Source organism: Sorex araneus, chromosome X (assembly GCF_027595985.1).
Source record: "Sorex araneus isolate mSorAra2 chromosome X, mSorAra2.pri, whole genome shotgun sequence".
NCBI classification, from domain to species: domain Eukaryota; kingdom Metazoa; phylum Chordata; class Mammalia; order Eulipotyphla; family Soricidae; genus Sorex; species Sorex araneus.
The window spans coordinates 160,246,284-160,267,771 of record NC_073313.1 but is presented as its reverse complement, the minus strand read 5'-3'; the positions used below and the strand labels follow the sequence as shown (position 1 = coordinate 160,267,771).

The 21,488-nt window shown below is 60.4% G+C and overlaps 1 protein-coding gene across 1 annotated transcript; it reads left to right on the top strand.

The window, feature by feature from the left end:
• The first annotated feature begins 1,191 nt into the window (after positions 1-1,191).
• FAM78B (family with sequence similarity 78 member B) lies at positions 1,192-18,512 on the top strand. Its single transcript, XM_004613737.2, has 2 exons — positions 1,192-1,590; positions 16,435-18,512. The coding sequence occupies exons 1-2, from the start codon at positions 1,328-1,330 to the stop codon at positions 16,955-16,957; spliced, it is 786 nt and encodes a 261-aa protein (XP_004613794.1). The 5' UTR covers positions 1,192-1,327; the 3' UTR covers positions 16,958-18,512.
• The last annotated feature ends 2,976 nt before the right edge of the window (positions 18,513-21,488 follow it).

Sequence of the window (21,488 nt, the reverse complement as noted above, 5' to 3'; positions counted from 1 at the left end):
CTATCACTCCAGCCCATGGCTTACTGTGACCAAGCAACCTGTGCGGCCAGGGCCTTCATCAGTGACCCCAAAGGTCCTCATGCCCCCCTGGGGCAGATGGCCGAGGCATCCTGAAGAAGGCTGTGGGCTGGGCCCAAGCGACAGCATAGCACTGACCGAGTTCGATCCCCGGCACCCCATAGGGTCCCCTGAGCACCGCCAGGAGTGATCCCTGAGTGCAGGGCCAGGCGTCAGCCCTGAGCATCGCCGGGTGTGACCTCCCCCAAACAAAACAGACAAAGAGATGGCGGTGCGGGAGGGTCTCTGGACTCTGGGAGCGCAGGATTTAGAGGCGCCCCGCCTAGGCTCTGCGCACCCCCAAACGCCCGGGTTGCGCCCACCCAGGGGAGCACTCTTTCACTCTGTTTGCACAGAGTGAAAGAGGCAACCAGCAAAATTCCGCTCAACAGCTCGGCCGAATCCTTGGCCTTCGGGTGACCGGGCATATGGGTGCAGAGAGCTTCCCGGGATACCTCCCTCTGCAAGGGTGGGGGGGGCACAGAAAAGCTGTGCAAAGCGAAGCTACATAGGGGAAGGGGAGAGCGGGGGTTGGTGGGGGTCCTGGCCCGGCCCCAGGCTGGCAGCTCCGAGCCCCGGCGAGCAGGAGCAGATGCGGATCCGCGGCTACCGCCGCAGCCCGCGCCGCGCCGCCCGCCGAAACCCCGCCCCGCGCGCCCCACGTGCCGGGGCCCCACCCCGGCGTCCAGGGCCCTTTAAACGCCCCCCGCCCGCCCGCCCGCCGCCCCGCCCCGCCCTCCACTCCCCCCCCCCCCCGCGAACGGCAGCCGGAAAGGGACAATCTAGCGGCGCGGGGCCGGTCGCCTCCGCCGCCTGCGCTCCCGGCCGCCCGGCGCGCGCCGCCCTGCAGCCCGGCCCGGCGTCCCCGCGCCCCGCGGCCCGGCCGAGCGGGGAGCCGGGAGCTCGGGAGCCGCGGGGGGCGCGGGGCGCGCGGGGCGGCGCGGGGCGCGGGCGCACGCACCCCGGCTCCATGCCGCCGCCGCCGCCGCCTCCTCTCGGGCGCGGGGCGGGGGGCGCGGGGCCGCGGGGGGCCGCGCCCGAGCCGCCGGGGGCGCCCGCCGCCGCCTAGGAGCGCACGCGGCTCCGCGCCCCGCGGGAGCCGGGGGGCGGGCGCGGGCGGGGGCGGGCGCGCGGGCGGCGGGGCCGCGGGGACCCCGCGCGGCGGCGGGCGGGGGCTTCCCCCGGAGGATGCCCGGCGGCGGCGCGAGCTGAGCCGGGCCCGGAGCGGGCGTGACGGGCGCCCCCCGGCCGCCCCCCGCCTCGCCGCGCCATGGGCTGTATCCAAAGCATCACCTGCAAGGCGCGCATCCGGCGCGAGAACATCGTGGTGTACGACGTGTGCGCCACCATCGACCAGTGCCCCACGCGCATCGAGGAGACCTCGCCCATCGTCCTGCGCTACAAGACCCCCTACTTCAAAGCCTCGGCGCGCGTGGTCATGCCCCCCATCCCCCGCCACGAGACCTGGGTGGTGGGCTGGATCCAGGCGTGCAACCAGATGGAATTCTTCAACACCTACAGCGACCTGGGCATGTAAGCAGCCGCCGCGCGCCGCCGACCCTCCCGCCCACCCTCTCGGGGAGCCGTCCTCCCGCCCCCCCTCCTCCGGCGCCCTCCCTCCCGCCCTGCGCTTTTGTTTCCGCGGCGGGCGGGTGTCGGGGCTCAGAGCCGAGCCGGCTGGCGGCTGCGGCTGGGACCGCGTGCGACCCGGCGGGTTTGAAGAGCCCGAGGTGGACCCGGGGAAAGGCGCGCGGGGGCGGTGGGGGTGCGAGGAGGGGAGTTTCGGGGCGCGGTCTGCGCGTCTGGGGCGTCCCCGAGAGGAGTTTGGGGGAGACCTGTAGAGAGATGGAGCGCAGAGAGCGGCGGGGGCGCAGGGGCTGTGCCGCGCGTCCTTTGGAGAACCCCGCTGCGGGCGTGGGGAGCGTCCGAGCCGGGTTGGCCGTTTCTGCCGCCCGGAGTCCCTCCAGCGGGGGATTCGAGCCCTGGACTCCGAGGCCAGGAAGGCCGGCGACGGGGCCGATCGGGAGCCGGGACAGACGAGGCCAGCGGCGGGCGCGGCCCGGCCTGTGCGCGCGGTCTGCGGCGGGCGCGGCGCGCGGCTGTGACCCCAACGGGCAGCTCGGGCCTCAGGTCGCCGCTGGTTTCTTCCCCCAAACTTTCCTGGGCACGGCTCCGGGCACTCCTGGGGCACCCCTAGCAAGGGACCCTTGTCCCCGCGCGCAAGCCGGGAGCTCTCCAACTTCTTCCAGCAGCGGCGCGGCGCTTGGTGCGCGCGGCGCGGGGGTCTGGGGGGGCACCCGCCAGCCGCTGGCACCCTGCTTGCCCCGAGTCCGCGCCGGCCCGTTCCCGAAACGGACGCTGTGCAGCGGCAGCCTGGCGTGGCTGGAAGATCCGGGGCCTACATCCTCCGGGCCGGTGCAGGGGAGCGCCCGAGCACCGGGATGCGCCCGCGCCCTCTGGGGAGACCCTTTGCTGGAAGCCCACCCCCATTCATTCATTAATGGGAGACTCAGGGCGCCCCCCCTCCCGCCCCGTTTCCCCACTGCATATGGATTTGGGGTGGAGGCGTTGGCACCTTAAAAGGGCAAACCCTCTTCCTCCAGGCAGCTGGTGGGTTTTGTCTTTCTTTTTCCCCCTTTTAAATTGCACGCAGAGCTTGGAAGTGAGGGGAGTCGCAGGAGCTGAAAGGAATTTTGACAGGCCTCTGTCTCCTCCCCCACCCCCCACCCAAAGAGTTTGAACTTTTGGCTGGAAACTGAAGATCTGCTGCCATCTAAGCTCCCTGGGGCCTGCGGAGTCGGAGCCGCTGGGCACCTCCTTCCCTCCTTCCCTCCTTCCTGCCGTGCCCACTCCGCCTGGCTCCAGTGGGCACCTGGGTGCCAGGGGACAGGGACCTTGGCCTTTGGGGTGTCATGCCGCTTTAAAGCAGACACACCCTGCACGGATAATTCGGTCCCCACACTGTCTCTCCATGGGGTTTATTTAGAAACCTGTAATTTGCAGCGAGTCAGAGAAAGTCCCCCCAGCCGCCCCCCGCCCCCCACCGGAGCCTGGCCCTGGGCAGCCTGACTGGCAGTGGGACAGCACTGCAGCCCAGGGGACCCGGCACAGGGAGGTTGGTTCCTGTGGACGCAGAAGGTGTCCCAGGATGTATGGGCGTCGTCAGAAATAGGGGGAAGCGTAAGAAACTCACTCAAGATCTGAACACGCCGGCTGTGGCTCAGATGGAATCGGGTCTAATCTCTTGGGGGTAGTTGCGCACGCGTGCGTGTGTGCGCGTGCGCGTGTGTGCATGTGTGCGTGTGTGTGTACGCGGGAGCTGGCTCAGTGTGGCCAGTGTCCCCTTGCCCTTGCTAAACCCCAGCCTTTGGGTTCTTGGGGGTTGGGGGGAGAGGAGAGGGCCTCTGTGAAACTGCTGCTTTCGGTATTTTAAGACCCTTGGTTTTCCTGTGGTTAAAGCCAGGTCGCAAAAATAGCCCCTGAGAAGCCACCAGGCCTGTGATTAAGGAGTCGACCTCGCAATCGTTGCTTAGGGTTGAAGCGGATTTCATGGAACCTATTTTGGGTTTGGGGGGATTTGTTTTTTTTGTTTTGTTTTGTTTTTTGCTTTTTGGGTCACAGCTGGTGATGCACAGGGGTTACTCCTGGCGGTGCTCGGGGAGCCCTATGGGATGCTGGGAATCGAACCCAGGTCAGCCGCGTGCAAGGCAAGCCTCCACCCCGCTGTGCTATGGCTCCAGCCCCTTACGGAGCCTATTTAGGGGGGAATGCTGATGTCTGGACAACTTTGCCAAGCTCCACTTAAGTTTGTTTTGGGCTCACAGCCAGCAGCACTTGGGGATACTCCCAGCCCAGTGCTCCAGGGTGACCATACCCAAGGGAGCAGACGTGCTGGGGCCCCAACCCAGGGTTCCCACGTGTGGAGCCCACACTCCAGCGCCTGGGGTCATCTCAGGCCAGGGGCTCCAGGCTCCTGTTTGCTGCACAGCCCTTGGGAACCAGGTAGGGCAGTGGAACAAACGCCCAGGGCACGTTTGAGCCCCACCCTGCTAGGAAGTGACCCCCTCATTATCTGGCGCCTGGCACAGTGGGAGCGCGTCTTCAGAGGGAGTCCATAAGCACCACACAACCCGCAATCTCTGGTGGGTAAGAGGCCTCAAAACTGAGTCGAGAGGGTGGAGGGGCTGGAGCGATAGCACAGCGGGGAGGGCGTTTTCCTTGCACGTGGCCGACCTGGGTTCGATTCCCAGTATCCCATAATATTCCCCAAGCACCGCCAGGAGTGATTCCTGAGTGCATTACTCAGGAATAACCCCTGGGTATCGCCGATGTGACCCAAAAAAAAAAAAAAACTGGGGGCTGGAGCGATAGCACAGCGGGTAGGGCGTTTGCCTTGCATGCGGCTGACCCGGGTTTGATCCCCAGCATCCCATATGGTCCCCTGAGCACCGCCAGGAGTGATTCCTGAGTGCAGAGCCAGGAGTAACCCCTGTGCATCGCCAGGTGTGACCCAAAAAGAAAAAAAAAACTGAGTTGAGGGACTGAGAGATAGTATAGAGGCGGAAGGGTGCTTAGCCTTGCCTCTGGCAGACCCGGGTCCTATTCCCCAGCACCCCTTATGGTTCCTGAACACTGCCAGGAGTGATCCCTGCACACTGAGCTAGGGGGGAGTCCCGAGCACTGCCAGGAGTGGCCCAAAACCAAAGCCCCAAAGAAGGAGATTAGCAGCGCTACAGGGGAGCTTTTGTGGTTTAAATTTCCCGCCTTTCTAAGAGGAGTCAGTTGGCTTCCAGCAGGCCCCTTGTAGAGCTCCATGGCCTCCCTGGACCTCGGAAGTACCCTTCGCCCGCCTCCATCCCCCTTGCCCTCGCCGCCCCCACCCCTCCCCCACAAGGCTCTCTAGAACCCGCTAGCTAGCGAGCCTCTCACTGCATCGCTGCAGACAAACCTCCTTGCTGGCTTTGCTCTGCGAGACCTGCCAGCCCGTCTGGGCGCTATTTGGGAAGCCAGGATGGCTGGGAGTTGCTCCTTCTTGTGTCCCCGGGGCGAGAGGGCCCATGCACCAGTGCACCTTGGCACAGTGCGGGGTGGGGAGTGGGGAGAGGAGCTCAGGGAAGGGAGTAACAGCAGGTGCTTCAGGGAAGATCAGGTGCGGTTCCCGGAGAACAGGGAAGAAGAAGGTGCAGTTTCTAGGGAATAGGAAGAGAACATGGTGTGAGGGTGGGGAGGACGAGAGGGGGCGAGAGACCCAGGGACTGACCCGCAGACCTGGAAGGGACGAGGCACAAGCCCCCCCTTTGTTGTTTTTTCTTTTACTTTTTTTTTTAACTATTTTATTTTATTTTATTTTATTTTATTTTTGCTTTTTGGGTCACACCTGGCGATGCACAGGGGTCACTCCTGGCTCTGCACTCAGGAATTACCCCTGGTGATGCTCAGGGGACCCTATGGGATGTTGGGGATTGAACCCGGGTTGGCCGCATGCAAGGCAAATGCCCTCCCCACTGTGCTATTGCTCGAGCCCCCTTCTTTTACTTTTTGGGTCACACCTGGCGATGCTCAGGGCTGACTCCTGGCTCTCTGCACTCAAGAATCACCCCTGGCGGTGCTCAGGGGACTCTGTGGGATGCTGGGAATCGAACCAGGGTCGGCTGCATGCAAGGCAAACCCCCTCCCCACTGTGCCATCGCTCCAGCCCCAAAGGGCACCCTTAGCAACCAGCTACCGGGGGGTGGGGGTCCTCTGTCTCATGCCTGCCAAAAAGAGGGACTCTGAGTCAGCTCGGAACAGGGTGTTTGGCAATTTTGTTTCGTCTGGGGGCTACACCAGGCTGTGCTCGAGGACTATTCCTGGCTCTGCACTCGGGGGCCACTCCTGGTGGTGCTTGGGACCAAGTGGGGGATGGCGGGGATTGAACCTGGGTCGGCCGCGTAAAAGGCAGACGCCCTCCCCACTGTGCTATGGCTCCGGGTCCAGATCCAGGGTGTTCTGAAAGACAGGTCAGCGTGGGGTGTCCAGGCCAGCCTCCCCCCCAGGCTCGCTCCCCCCCATCACTTGTGCCGGAAAGCCCCCATCTTGTCTCTGAGGTGAGTTTTCACACGCCCGCATCCCCTGCCGCCAACAGCCTCTGTTGGGCCTGGCTTCCCCCTGGCCCCCCTCCAGCGGTCTTGGGAGCAGAGCGTCCCCCTGAAAGACACCAGTGCCCTCTGCTTCCAGCAACCCGCGGCCGCGACGGTGGCCGCTCTCTGGGTACCTGCCCTTGACCATGGCCACCTCTGCCCTTCCTGCAGAGGAACTGACCCCCTGCCCGACCCAGGCTCTGCCTTGTGCTGCTGCTGTCCCAGATGCGCCCCCTTTCCCATTCAGCTGCCGGTTGCGACCCCCACCCCTCGCCTGTGGCCCCGTCCCAAGGCATTGCGTGTTTGCCAGCATCTGCCCCGCCCACAGGGATGCAGGCGCCGAGGTATCGGATGGCCCTTTCACTTTGCTCTTGTGAACGGCAGCGCAGCCCGAGCAGATGTTCGATAAATATTTGATAGAAATAAACCAATGAGTCGCTTTCCCCAACCAGCCTCCTTGTGGCGCATCCTGGCCCTCCTCAAAGCTGACCTTCCCGGGCCCCGGGGAGGACGCTTGCCTGGCAAGGCATCACAGACCAACCACCCGTGAGAAGACCCTGGGGCTGGGAGGCGGGGGGCGTATGTCCCCCCAGAGGCCCAGGCTCCATCCCCAGAAACAGCTCTGAGCCCCGAGCCAGGAGTCCCCTAGCTCTGCTGGGTGTGCCCCCCAAAACCAGTCATCACCCTTTCCTGTTCAATTGCGGGCACCCCCCTCCGCCCCCGAACTCTTGCACTAGAGACGTCCAGTCTCGAAAGCTCCTGGGCAAAGCCTCTGACCACTCTCAGGGACCACCAGGGCCCTGACCCCACACACACACACACAGGCTGGCCTCCATCTCCCCATTCCCTGCACGGCCAAAGCTCAGAGGTGCCCCCCCCCCACCACAGTCCCCTCCCCATCAGCCAACTGCCCCATTCCCATCACCCCTCCCAGGAGGGTCCGGTGGTCCCCCAGAGCCAGAGAGAGTTGGGGACGAGAGAAGACACCTTCCCGGAGTGTGTGCCCTTGAAGGGCGGCTCTCACTGCTAGCTAATCTCCACCATCACGGGATTAGCAGGTTTCAGCTGCAGTGCGAGCTCCCTGCAGGTCTGGCGGGGCCCAAGTCGGGCTGGGCGCACCCCACAGGGACTCGCCATTAGCGGTAGGGAAGGGGAGTCGGGGAGGCTGGTGGGGGAGGGCGCCGGCTGTGGGTGTGTCTGTGACCTTGGGGTGCAGGAGCTCCGAACAGTGCCAGGAATTGATCCCCCAGACCTCGTCCCTCCCAGGCCTTTAGAGCCGCAGCCCCCATGTCCCACCACGATTTTAAGTCACCGAAGTGTTTGAGAACTAATTTCGGACGTCCACCGGCGGCCTCACAGTGGACGGGAGAGCGGACGTTGGACCCCAGGTGGAAATTCCTTACGGCCCCTGGAGTGAGGAGCCGCCACTTTGAGCGAGGGTCCTCAGCCACATGCTGACCGCGACCATCCTGGTCCTCAGCTTCACGGACACCAGGGCGATGCTGGTCCTGCCCCCAGGGGGTCAGAGAAGGGGAAGTGGAGCCTCTCTGCCCTTCGGGGCGTGAAGGAGGCGGAGCAGGAAGTGGGACTAATTCTGCATCCTGTGCTCTGCCCAGCCCCAGAGGGAGACCTCAGAGGAGGGTCTCGGATTATACCCTGGCCCCATGGACTTTTCTGGAACAGCCTGCTGGAGTCTCTGTGCGCCTTCCCTCCCAAGAGCAGGGGGGCTACAGGGGGTAGGCCCGGCCTCGGGGCAGCTGATGGAAGCAGAGGTGGGAGGCAGGCGCCTTGGGTGGCTCCCTGCAGGGGGCCGGGTCAAGGCTGAGAGTGGCCAGGCCCATTTACAAGGTGGCATTGAACTTGGAGCAGTGACATCGCCCCGGGTGACTGTTTCCAGGCTCACGGGCCCAGCTTCCTCGGGGACGCCTCGCCCCACTGGTCAGTGTTACAGCAGGAGCTGGGGAGATAGATGCTCAAGGGTGGGGGTGCGTGTACCCGCGGGGGTGCGCGTTCCCGCGGGGGTGCGCGTTTCCGTGGGGGGTGCGCGTTCCCATGGGGAGTGCGTGTTCCCCGGGGGTGCGCGTTCCCGAGGGGGTGCGCGTTTCCGTGGGGGGTGCGCATTCCCTGGGGGTGCGCGTTCCCGTGGGGGTGCGCGGTACCGCGGGGGTGCGCATTCTCGCGGTGGTGCGCGTTTCCTTGGGGGGGTGCGTGTTCCCGAGGGGATGCGCATTCTCCCGGTGGTGCGCGTTCCCGTGGGGAGTGCGCGTTCCCGCTGGCGTGCGCGTTCCCGTGGGGGGCGTTCCCGCGGGAGCCTTCAGTTCCCATGCAGGATCCCTAACACATCTGCTCTTAGTTAGCCCCCCTGACCCACAGACCCTCAGCTGTAGCCAGTGTCCCCCTGACCTCAGAATCTGGGTCCTTCCTGCAGCCCTCGCCGTGCCACCGGGTCTGCACGCGTGGCTTTTGCTGGGGCCCATCCGTTTGGGTCTTGGATTATACCGTGATCATCTGGGGTCTCAGAAGGAGAGGCAGAGGTGTCGGCTGGGGGGGAAGGGGGGCGGGAGATGCATCACCACCTTCTAGGGCCCTTACAGTCCAGCCGTCAGCCAGATTGGTCTGAGAATTGCTGGTGTCTGCCCAGGCTCTGGGTGTGCTGACACTGATGCCCTACCCCCAGCACCCCCCCCCCAGAAAGAAAGGAAGGAAGGAGAAAGAACAGCCAAGATGGGAGCAGAGCAGTAGCACAGTAGGGAGGGCGTTTGCCTTGCACGCGGCCGACCCGGGTTCGGTTCCCAGCATCCCACATGGTCCCCTGAGCACCTCCAGGAGTAATTCTTGAGTGCAGAGCCAGGAATAGCGCCCTGTGCATGGCCAGGTGTGACCCCCCCAAAAAAAAAGAAAAGAAAAAGAACCACCAAGAGGCTGCAGAGGAGCTGTCCAGGGTCCTGGGGAAAGCCACTGGGCACAACTGCTGCCCCCAGGAATGAGTGTTTTGGTTTTTTTGTTGTTTTTTCTTTTTTTGGTGGGGGGGTCACACCTGGCGATGCACAGGGGCCACTCCTGGCTCATGAACTCAGGAATCACTCCTGGTGGTGCTCAGAGGACCATATGGGATGCTGGGAATTGAACCCGGGTCGGCCGGGTGCAAGGCAAATGCCCTACCCGCTGTGCTATGGCTCCAGCCCCGGAATGAGTGTTTTAAAACCCATTGTTGTTTTTTTTCCCTCCCTAACAATTTAAAGTCCTGGGAACTTTATCTTCACAACAAAGCTTCTCAGGGAGATATGCACTGTCAGAATCAGCAGGGGGAAGGGAGGCTGCAGAATGGACAAGGGGCTCCGTCCAGCGCCACATGTTGAAGAGGTTTAGGGATTTGCTTCCCTCGTCCACATCATCCTCCCTGGATCCCTGGATCCTGTTTGACCTGGTCATCAATAAGTTGGATTTAGCGGTAGAAAAAGTGAGGTGGGAGGCAGGATTAGAAGGACAGCAGGCACAGCACTTGCCGTGACACAGCCAACACAGGTCTGATCCCAAGGCACAACTTATGGTCCCACATCTGCCAGGAGTGATCCCTGAGTGCAGAGATGGGCGTAGTCCCTGAGCACCGCTGAGTGTGACCCCTAAACACTCCCCCAGTAAAGAATAGAAAAAGTGAGGTGGAAGGGGAGAAAAAGAAAGGAAAGAAAAACAAAAGGAAAAAGTAGCAATGAAAATATATATATATATACTTTTTGCTTCTTGGGTCACACCTGGGGATGCTCAGGGGTTACTCCTGGCTCTACACTCAGGAATAACTCCTGGCGGTGCACAGGGGACCCTATGGGATGCTGGGAATTGAATCAGGGTGGCCGTGTGCAAGGCAAACGCCCTCCCCACTGTGCTATCACTCCAGCCCCAAGAAAAGATTTTTGAAATAAAGAAAAGGCAAAATGAGGCGACCAGATTCTCAGCACACCCTGTGCGTTGCGTTGCCAGACCGCCTGCCCATGGCGGGGGGGGCCAGGACCTTCGTGGGGTGGGGGCCTTTAGCGGGGGGGCGGCCCCGAGGCCAATGCAGAAGAAACAGTGCCCCCGACTTCCACGGCACTTGGCGAGTGCCACCCTGCATTCTCCCAGCGGAGCGTGGCACCTTGGTGATGCGATGACAAGGACAGGGCCCGGGCCCCGGGAGCTCAGGCTGCCCTAGCCGCTATCTCCAGCATCGTGTGTCTGAAGTTCTGGTCTCGGATTCCCGCCCCGCTGCCGTCCATCTGGATGGCTTCAGTTTTCTGGTCAGCGTAGCTGCGCTAGCCAAGGAAGGGGTGAGCCGGGAGGGGACGCGGCTGAGAGCTGGCGCCTGCGTCTGTGAACCCTTCCCGTGCTGGGGGCAGACCTGGCTGGCTGGTCCCAGCTCGGTCCCCCAGCACAGAGCGTTTCTTCCCGCCCCCACCCGGACCCCGGGAGCCACCGCGGCTTGGAGCAGATACCCCCCTGGATTAGAGGCGAGGCAGAGAGATGCTTGATTACGGGCAGTGTGGCTACCCTGATTCTGAGCAAGGCTTCTTAGCTGGGCACCCCAGTTATGTGCAGGGGGCTGGAGCAATAGCACAGCGGGTAGGGCGTTTGCCTTGCATGTGGCCGACCTGGGTTCGATTCCCAGCATCCCATAGGGTCCCCTGATTACCGCCAGGAGTAATTTCTGAGTGCAGAGCCAGGAGTAACCCCTGAGCATCGCCGAGTGTGACCAAAAAGCAAAAAAAAAAAAAAAAAAAAAAAACCCAGTTATGGGCAGACTGGCCTGGGTGCCCCATTCATGGGTGAGGCTTAGCTGGGGGGGCCCTGGTTATGGGCTTGGGGCTCAGGGCTTCATCCCAGAGGGCTTCATCCTCCCAGCACTCCCTGGCTGATCACTCACGCTCCGGTTTTCTGCGTGACCCAATACTGACCCTACCCACCCTACCACCAACTGCCACACTGGGGATTCAGCCCTCGGTGTAAGCTGAAATCGATGTATATCTTTGACTGCTACCTTCACCCCCTCCCAGCCCCACACACTGGCAGATTCTGCTCCACTGTCCAGGGCCCCTGCTGCTTTCCTGACAACCAGATTTGGTTTGGTTAAAACCCTGAACTTGGGGGGCTGGAGAGATAGCACAGCGGGTAGGGCGTTTGCCTTGCACGCGGCCGACCCGGGTTCAAATCCCAGCATCCCATATGGTCCCCTGAGCACGGCCAGGGGTAATTCCTGAGTGCAGAGCCAGGAGTAACCCCTGTGCATCGCCAGGTGTGACCCAAAAAAGCAAAAAAAAAAAAAAAAAAAAAAAAAAATAAAACCCTGAACTTGGGGGGGCTGGAACGATAGCACAGCAGGTAGGGCGTTTGCCTTGCACTCGGCCGACCCAGGTTCGATTCCCAGCATCCCATAGGGTCCCCTGAGCACCGCCAGGAGTAATTCCTGAGTGCAGAGCCAGGAGTAAACCTTGTGCATCGCCAGGTGTGACCCAAAAAGCAAATAAATAAATAAATAAATAAATAAAACCCTGAACTTGGGGGCACAGCGGGGAGGGCGTTTGCCTCGAATGTGGTCAACCCAGGTTCGATTCCCAGCATCCCCTGAGCTCCACCAGGAGTAATTCCTGAGCACAGAGCCAGGAGTCAGCCCTGAGCATCGCCAGGTGAGACCCAAAAAGGGAAAAAAAAAAAGCACTGAACTTGGTCAGCCCACATGAAAGTGGCAGAGGGTGACAGAATCCCTTGGAAGGCCTCCGTGGCAAGGCAGAGAGAGCCCGGCTTTCCCTGGGAGCCCTGCTGGGGCAGAGGGCACCCTCCTAGCTTAGAAAAAGTAGGCTCGGGGTGCCAGCATGGCAGTACAACAGGTAGAGAGCTTGCCTTGCACGCTGCCAGGCTGCGTTCAGTCCCAACATCCCATATGGTCACCTGAGTCTGCCAGGATGATCCTTAAGCACAGAGCCGGAAGTGAGCTCTTGAGCACCACCGGATGTGGCACCCTCCCCCCCAAAAATGCACGTTCATAATCTGCAGTTTGGAAATTGACTCATAGGCCACCACCACGTCATCATCATCACACCACCACCGTCATCATTGTCACCATCAGCGTCGTCACCACTGTCATCATTGGTAGCATCGGCGGTCAGGGTGGGATGGGCGTGGGCACCTGATTGTGGGGGGCAGGGAGAGAGGCGACTGGGAGGAGGGGGCACAGCAGAGGCTCAGAGGAAGCATCAGGCGGCACTGCCGGGCCTCATGGATGGAGCAGGTTCTCCAGAAGAGCTGGCGTGCCGCCTCGTGCCCAGGTGTGCACCGACGGGTCCCAGCAGAGGCTCGGAGACCCAGAGGCAGGCTGCAGGTCCATACACACATGCACCCTCCCTCCGTCAGTGCGGCGCAGGGTGAGAATTTGCTGAGAGCAGTGCGCGTCCCGCTTCCCGCCCAGCCTGGCAATTTGGAAACAGACGCTGTGTCGGTACCAGGGGTCATTTGCAGCTGAAAACTGACGGTTATGGCGCAGAGACAGTGGTCTCTGTTCACTCTCGCCCCTAACCCAGCAGCCCTCCAAGATTAAACGGGGCCCCCTCCAGGCCCCCACAGGACCCATCGATCTGTTTCAGGGTGGCCCTTGGCACGGGGAATGCCTTTTCTCTGGGCCACTTCTGCTTTTTTTAATTCTTTTGGGGTCATACCCAGCAATACTCAGGGGTCCCTCCTGGCTCTGAACTCAGCAGTTACTCCTGGAAGTGCTGGGGAGACCCTATGGGATGCCGGGGGTCAAACCCAGGTCGGCTATGTGCAAGGCCAACACCCTCCCCGCTGTGCCATCGCTCTGCCCCCCCCCACTTCTGCTTTTGATGTCAGTCACCGTTTCTCATGCTGGCCTCGATGTCCACTGTCCTTCGGGTAACCCCCAGGGAGCCCCCTGGCCACTCACCCCCCATGGCCCCACAATGCTGCCCACAGGGGACCCTGTGTCCCTCTCTGTATTCATCACCAGGTGGACCCCAGGCCCCTGCTGCCCATTCTTGGCAGGGCTGAGGGCGCTGACCCAGGGGAGTGGGGTCCTGAGGGACTCAGGAGGACTCGGGCAGAGCAGGTGGGGTCACTGCACCCCTCCTGTCCCCCCGCCTTGTCCTCTGCCTAGACCCTCCCCGGGGGCCGGGCTGTAGTGCTGGTTCTTCACTCATCTCCTCTGGCCCTGAGCCTCTAGGAAAATTCCACCAGGGGGAGTTTTCCTCAGCATCTGGCCCCTCCCCAGGATCTGCTGCAGGGTGCATCCAGCCTTCCTCTTCCCCTCCAACGGCGGAGACTCCGGCGCCACAGAACTCGCACGAATGTGCATGTAACACACATCACGCGGACCGTTGGCCACAAAAACACAAATGCATATGCCACGGTGCACACAGACATGTGTGTGCCACACGTGTGCACCGTCGTATAGGCACGCATTGCACACATTATAGGTATCACCCGTGCATGTGTCCGTGTGTCCAGTACCTGTGTATGCACACACATGCACAGCACGGATATGCCACAGTGCACACAGACATGTGTGCGCCACACACGTGTGCACCGTCATATAGGCACACATTATATTATAGGTATCACCCATGCATGTGTCCGCGTGTCCAGCACCTGTGTATGCACACACATGCACAGCACTCGTGCCACAGTGCACACAGACATGTGTGCGCCACACATGTGTGCACCATCATATGTGCACGCATTGCACACATTATAGGTATCACCCATGCATGTGTCCGCATGTCCAGCACCTGTGTATGCACACACGTGCACAGCACTCATATGCCACAGTGCACACAGACATGTGTGCACCACACAGGGGTGCACCATCGCATAGGCACGCATTGCACACATTATAGGCATCACCCATGCATGTGTTCGCATGTCCAGCACCTGTGTATGCACACACGTGCACAGCACTCATGCCATAGTGCACACAGACATGTGTGCCACACACGTGTACACCGTCGTATAGGCACGCATTGCACACATAATAGATATCACTCAAGCATGTGTCTGCATGTCCAGCACCTGTGTATGCACACACGTGCACAGCACTCATATGCCACAGACGTGTGTGCCACACACCTGTGCACTGTCGTATAGGCAAGCATTGCATACATTATAGGTATCACCCATGCATGTGTCCACGTGCTCAGCACCTGTGTATGCACACACGTGCACAGCACTCAGCTCCCGGCCATCTGCCCCGCCTGCCTGTCTGCCTCAGACCCGAGGCTGAAGAGCTCAGAGTGTGGCTTTTGGGGAACGGGTCCAGGACAGGGACCTCCGGCCATATCGCGGCGCTCTCTACCACCCCTCCTTGGCTCCCTCGGGGACAGGAGAGCTGGAAACAGCCCCTGCCTCCTCCCACCCCCCCAAAAAAAAAACTGCTGACCAACAGAACCATCACTTTTTGTGCGGTTTTCTGGAAGACAGAACTCGACTCTGAGGAGGGCGGGGGTGGGGAGGTGTCCAAACGGCCTACAAACAGGCTTGGTAAACATGAGCCGGAAATAATTCGTTTATAGGCTCCCGTCAGGAATAATTATCTGCATCAGGAAGGTGAGTGCCAATAAGCAGGCCAGAAAGCTCAAAGGAGGGTTTCTGGGGTGGGGACATGGCCCCGCCTCCCTGCACCCCTACACCTGCAGGGATCACACGCGCGCGCGCGCGCACACACACACACACAGCCCTTGAGTCGCAGCTCTGAAGGAAGAGGAGGGAAAGGGGAGAAGAGGGAGGAGGAGCAGTTAAAAGCAGTAGGGAGTGGGCCGGAATGATAGTGCAGTGGTTAGGGCATTTGCCTTGTATGCGGCTGACCTGGGTTTGGTCCCCAGCATCCCATATGGTCCCCTGAGCCAGCCAGGAGTAACCCTTGAGCACCTCCAGGTGTGGCCCAAAGACAAAAAAGAAAGTAGCGGGGAGGAGGGTAGGTGAAAAGCAGACACAGGGGGTCAGGGTGGGGGGGAGAGGACAAAGGTCTGAACACATGCCAGGCGAGCACAAGACCCCAAGAATCAGCCCCAGCACATGCTTGTCCCCCCCCCCCCCCGCATCTGTCCCGAGCACCACCAAATACCAGCCTGGCAGCCCTCACTCTACTAAGCTCAGATTCTGAAGCCGTCTGCCCTGCACTATTGAACGGAGTATTACCAGGCATGGCCCCCAGCCCCCCAAACACAGCCGAGGATAAGGAGTGCCCACAGATTCCACTTCCCCCTTTTCTGTCCCATTTCCAGCCTGAACAAGGGGTGAGTAGCCCATTAGACACTGAGGACGGGGGTTCGGGGTCTACCTCGGGGCGGTTCCCAGAAGCACGGGCCAGGCTGCATTCTCAGGGCTGGCCTGGCCGGTGGGTGGAGGGCAAGTGTGCTCCCCCGCTGTGACTCCCTGGGCAGACCGACCCCTCTGAGCGCATCACCCTTGGGTCAGCCCTCGCCCCAACAAGGTGTGTCATGGCCCTTGACAGCCCGCACAATCAGACTGACTCTGGTCTTATCTCCCTTATTTTGGAATTGGGGGCTAGAGCGATAGCACAGAGGTTGGGTGTTCGCCTTTCACGTGGCCGACCCGAGTTCGATTCCTCCGCCCCTCTCGGAGAGCCCGGCAAGCTACCAAGAGTATCGAGCCCGCACGGCAGAGCCTGGCAAGCTCCCCGTGGCGTATTGGATATGCCAAAAACAGTCACAATAAGTCTCTCAATGAGAGACGTTACTGGTGCCCACTCGAACAAATCGATGAGCAACAGGATGACAGTGACAGTGACAGATTTTGGAATTGTTTTCTTTGGCAGGGGGTGGGGACAGGGGGACACACCAGAGGTGCTCAGGGCATACTCCTGGCTCTGTACTCAGGGATCACTTCCGGTGGGAGCTCAGGGGACCTTATGGGGCACTGGGGACGCATCCTGGGTCAGACATGTGCAAGGCAAGCACCCTACCCATTGTACTATTGCTTCTGCCCCAGTAAATACTTTTTTTGGGGGGAAGCGGGGGGGTCACTTAGTGCTGGCTCTGTGTTCAGGGATCAAATGTGGATTGGCTCCGTACTGTTTCCAGTCCCAGGATTGCTTCCTTCCTCTCATTTCCGTTTGTCCCCACAGAGCATGGCCCAAGCTTATTGACCCGAGAGCCTCTCAGAACACCGCACAGACGGTGCTGGCGGGCGACGTGGGCCCCTCCCGGCCTCTGAGACACTCAGCCTCTCCCTCTCTTGTGCTTCTCTCCCGCCCTGCCAGGTCCAGCTGGGAGCTGCCTGACCTCCGGGAAGGGCGTGTCAAAGCCATCAGCGACTCGGACGGCGTGAGCTACCCGTGGTACGGAAACACCACCGAGACCGTGACCCTGGTGGGCCCCACCAACAAGATCTCCAGGTTCTCTGTCAGCATGAATGACAACTTCTACCCCAGCGTGACATGGGCGGTGCCCGTGAGTGACAGCAACGTGCCCCTGCTCACGCGGATCAAGAGGGACCAAAGCTTCACCACCTGGCTGGTGGCCATGAACACCAGCACCAAGGAGAAGATCATCCTCCAGACCATCAAGTGGAGGATGCGGGTGGACATCGAGGTGGACCCTCTGCAGCTCCTGGGGCAGCGGGCCCAGCTGGTGGGCAGGACTCAGCAGGAACAGCCCCGCATCCTGAGCCGGATGGAGCCCATCCCACCCAACGCGCTGGTCAAACCCAATGCCAATGACGCCCAGGTCCTCATGTGGAGGCCAAAGCGGGGTCCACCTCTGGTGGTCATCCCTCCTAAGTAGCAGTGCCCTGGCCGGACCATGCGGGGAGGGCGAGGACGGCGGGGGGAGGGGCCACCCGCGTCTCGGAGACGGCACAGGGAGGCAGCCAAGGGTGGCGGGAGCCAAACTTGAGTTTCTGAGCCAAAGCAGACCTCCGCGCTCTCGGAGAGGACAGGTGGAACCGTGATCTCTGGGCGGCGCCCCTTCCTTTTCCGGAATAAAGGAAACCGCAGGTTCCACAGACGCGCTGCTCACCGGGACGCTTCGTGCCACGTGCTCCGTCGTCTCCATCTTTCCTGGGAGACGGCGCCGGGGATGGAGGTGGAACGAGGCCGTGCCAGAGGCTCACGCCGCTTCCCCGGGAACGGAAACGTCCACCACGCTGGGTGTTTGTGTGACGGGAGCCGGGCGGGGGCTGGACAGGATGGTCAGTGGGGAGAGGAAGGAACGAGTCGTTACCAGCAATCCCCACGCAAGTCCCGTTGGCTGGGAGGGAGCAGAAAGAAGCTTCAGAAAAGCTCAAAGCTCAGGCCGGTGGGAACCGAGCCGCCTCGAGCCCAGCCGGGAGCTGTCCAGGGTGCTGTCGGGAGTAGCCCACGGGCCGGAGGCGGCTGGCCGGTCCGTCTCTGTCCAAAAACTGTGTCTTCAAAGTACCTTTCTTCACGGTGTCTGGAGGCCTGAGTTCCTGTGTCCTGCAGTAGCTGTTTTGGGGCCTCCACCCCGTCTTCAGTGAAAACCCCACACGGAGATTTTTTTGTTTGGTTTTGTTTACAGCTGCTTAGTCTGTCCCCACACCCAGCCCTAAATTTACAACAGTCTTTCCCGTGTAGAAGCCATGAAACGCTGTCGGGAGACTTTTCGATGGGAAGCGCGTCCCTGTTCTCTCCCTTTCGAAGTTCTGGAACGGTTTGCAGGAGGAAGGCACCACGGACGCTGGGGTGCCCACACTCTCCCTCAGCGGACAGGGCGGTGTGAGCTATGCCCAGCTTCTTCTCCCTACATGCAGCTCGTCTGCCGTGTGGCCACGTGTGTGTAGTTTAGCTCGATTTCCCAGAAGCTCAGCTCTCACGGGGTGAGCGTCTGTGGAAAAGTGCTCCCCAAGAGCTGTTTCGTGCAAATCTGAGCTGCTCACCTCAGTCCCGCGCTGGCTGTGGTGAGATGCGACCCTGGGGCAGAGAGGCAGTATTGACTCACGAGTCAGGTCAATACAAAAAAAAAAAAAGTTTCAGAGTTTCCAGTCTTGACAATAAGGAATTTTCTAACTTGAATCACACCACCCACTCCCAAAAAAAAGGCCTTTCTATTCTCAATAATGCTAATATATATTTATATATAGTGTTTTCTATGTATACATAGTTCCTTATTCAATGCCCCCTGTGAAAATAATGACCAAGTCCCCATCAGATCACGGTGGATTTTCTGGCTGGGCACCCCCCAGCCTGACTTCAGAGGTGAACAGAGTCACAGACCCAGGGCTGGCGCCAAAGATCCATCTTTGAAGATGGAGGAGGAGAAGCAAGAGAAGGGCTTGTTTATTACTTTTATTAAAAATTCAATTTAGTCTAATTTCTCTGTCTCTAGCCCCCAGTAGTAGTGCCTGTTTACAGGAGAGGCTCACGGAGATCCTCCACACTGTGCTGTGTGTTCACCTCACACCCAAACCACCAGCTGCACGAGTATAGATCAGTTATTGGCGGCAAGTGAAGCTATTTATAACAGCACATTAATGACACACCAGTGACTCACCGAAATCCTGGGGATGTTCCGTTTAGAGACAATTCGGCTGTTCCCTTTGGATCCCTCTGCCCCTTCCCATGCCTTCTTGTCCTTGGTGGCAGAGTTAGCCGTGGCTGACACAGAACCGTCTTTCATTGTTTTTGGTTTTGCTTTGGCCGGCCACACCCGGCAGTGCTGAGGAGTGACTCCTGGCTCTCTGCTCAAGAAATCACTCCTGCAGGGGCTGGAGCGATAGCACAGCGGGGAGGGCGTTTGCTTTGCACGCAGCCGACCCAGGTTCGATTCCCAGCATCCCATAGGGTCCTCTGAGCACCGCCAGGGGTAATTCCTGAGTTCAGAGCCAGGAATAACCCCTGTGCATCACCGGGTGTGACCCAAAAAGCAAAAAAAAAAATCACTCCTGCAATGCTCGGGGAATCGTATGTGATTCCGGGGAAATCAAGCTGGGGTGGGCTGCATGCAGGGCCAAGCCCACCCCGCTGTAGCAATACTCCAGCCCGGGCTCTGAGCACGTAGCTTCTCGGCGCCCCGAGGACTCTGACTGTAGCCCTGTGTGGGGGAGGGCCGCTTGGCAGGATTCACCGCCTTTGTCGGCGTAAAGATGGCAGACCTCAAAAGGAATGCAGTTCATTCAGTCCAAGAGCCTGAGCCTCCCAGATCTCACAGCTGAGACCTAGTGCCCTCTCCTGGTCTTTAACCTAAGTGTCACACCCGTCCCCCCTTGGGAGCCTATAGATTCTGAAGGACAGGGGACTGGTGGGGTGTGGGCTCAAGGGGGAGGTCTTGAGCTCTGTCCCCAACCCTGCAGAGCCCCCACCCTCCACCACCAGGCACCGCAGGGTCTGGCCCTACTGTTCCTGAGCACTGCGGGTATCCGCTAGGGGATGGAGGACAGAGACGGCCCGGGGGCCCAGGTCCCATCCCCTGGGCACTGCTGGGTGTGACCCCAAAACAAAGGATAATAACAGACAAAATATTTTGCTACATCCAAGAAATGAATGTTCCCGGCCCCCTTATCTGTGACAGCCACTTCCCCCCCCTCCCGTGCCCCTCCCCACCTCGGCCTGTGCCAGTGAGGAGAATGCATCGAGCACAAGCGTGTTGTGAGCCAGTGGGGGGTGGGGGGCTTTGCTCTGAGGAGTATTTTCCACACACATCTCCTTAGGGGTGCCATATTGTGGTGGAAACTGTTATCCCCACTCCACTGACAGCACGGGATGAAGTGATTTTGCCATGTAGGCACCCAACCAGAAAAAAGTGCCAGGATTCAAAGCGGGCTGGTGGCTCTGGGCCCCGTACCCGTGTCCCCTGCCTGGAGAGGACCCAGGAGGAGGAAGCTGCCGCCCGCACAACCCGGAGCCCCTGCGCCTCTCCTGAGTGGACACGTTAAACTGGAGAGAATCGGAGCTCTGCTTCTGCACAGAGCCTTCTCATCCCCAGGGGCCCAGGAAAATGCCGGTCAGGGCTGCAGTGGGGGGTGGGGGGAACTGCCGGGTTCCTGCAGCTCAGAACTCGGTGCCAGTAATTAGCAAAGTCAGAAATCTGCTCTCCAGGTTCCCCCGGGCCCCTTCAACACCAGCAGCACGAAAGGGGGAGGAAGGCGTGCACCCTGCAGCTGAGGCCCCGGCAGAGCCAGGCCCTGCCGCCGCCCCCCCCCCCCCCCGCCCCACCTCGGGGCAACCAGGCACAGAGCAGCCGGCGGGACAGGGGGCGGTCAAGGAAACAACAGCTCCCTAAGCCCCTTGGCACATGGAACGTTCTAAGGAGAATGGGAGGGCACAATTAGACATGTTCAGAGCCAGCTCCCGGCAGAGCTGCAAAGAAAGATGTAAGCACACACACACATATGCACACACACACACGCACACACACACACACACTCTTCCAGCTGAAAGGAAAATGGATCAAAACCCCAACCAAGCTGGAGCGCTGTAATTAAGTCTATTAAGTCTAAATAATCCTTAGAGGAGGGAGCTGGGCGAATGCGCAGATGTGTCTGCCCCAAGACATGTGGCCATCCACCTCGGGCCATCTTGAGGCCATCTGCCCCAGTCCGCAGTGAGATGCTAGCCAGCCCTTTGGCCAGGGAACAAGCCAGGTGTGGGCCATACCCAGAGAGGCAGGGAGTGGGAAGGGACCAGCCTCTCCCCAGGGCAGGAGTCCACTGTGATTTCAGCCACCTGGTGCTCGGGGGTGCCACGCTCCCCACTTTTCTACCTGGACTTGACATCGTGCCAACGGGACAGGAGAGGAGGTATCTGGGTCAGTCCCTAGGAAAGCAGCTCTGGAAGAGTTTGAGGCCAGAACACCTATGGGCCTTTTAAGGGGAGGAGGAGGAGGAGAATGTGGGACTAGAGCCAGGCGTAAAATCCCAGCAGGAATCACCTAGTTTCAGCAGCGGGCATAGCCATGGTTTCCTGCTTGGTGGTGTGTGTATGCATGTGTGTGTATGCGTGTGCGTGTGTGTGTGAGTGTGAGTGTGTGTGTATGCGTGTGCGTGTGTGTGTCTGGGGGCATACACTGAGGTGAGGGAGAAACAGAGGTGGCTAATAGCAATATAGATGGGGGAATCCCTGACCTCCTCTGGGCCCCGGTTGGCTAAGGGGGTCAGTCCTGGTGAGGTGGTGGTCCTCCCAGAAAGGGCTAGAGTGGTGCCAGAGACATCGATGAATGGTAGAGACAGAGAATAGAGATATTGATGATGGATAGTAAGATGATAGAGGTGGGGGCTGGAGTGATAGCACAGCGGGTAGGGCGTTTGCCTTGCACACCGCTGGCCCAGGTTCGAATCCCAGCATCCCATATGGTCCCCTGA

Excerpts from the sequence above, each read along its gene's own strand:
- FAM78B (XM_004613737.2), top strand. The coding sequence starts at position 1,328 with ATGGGCTGTATCCAAAGCATCACCTGCAAGGCGCGCATCCGGCGCGAG. Across the intron at positions 1,591-16,434 it reads ACCTACAGCGACCTGGGCAT|GTCCAGCTGGGAGCTGCCTG; the intron begins GTAAGCAGCCGC and ends CCGCCCTGCCAG.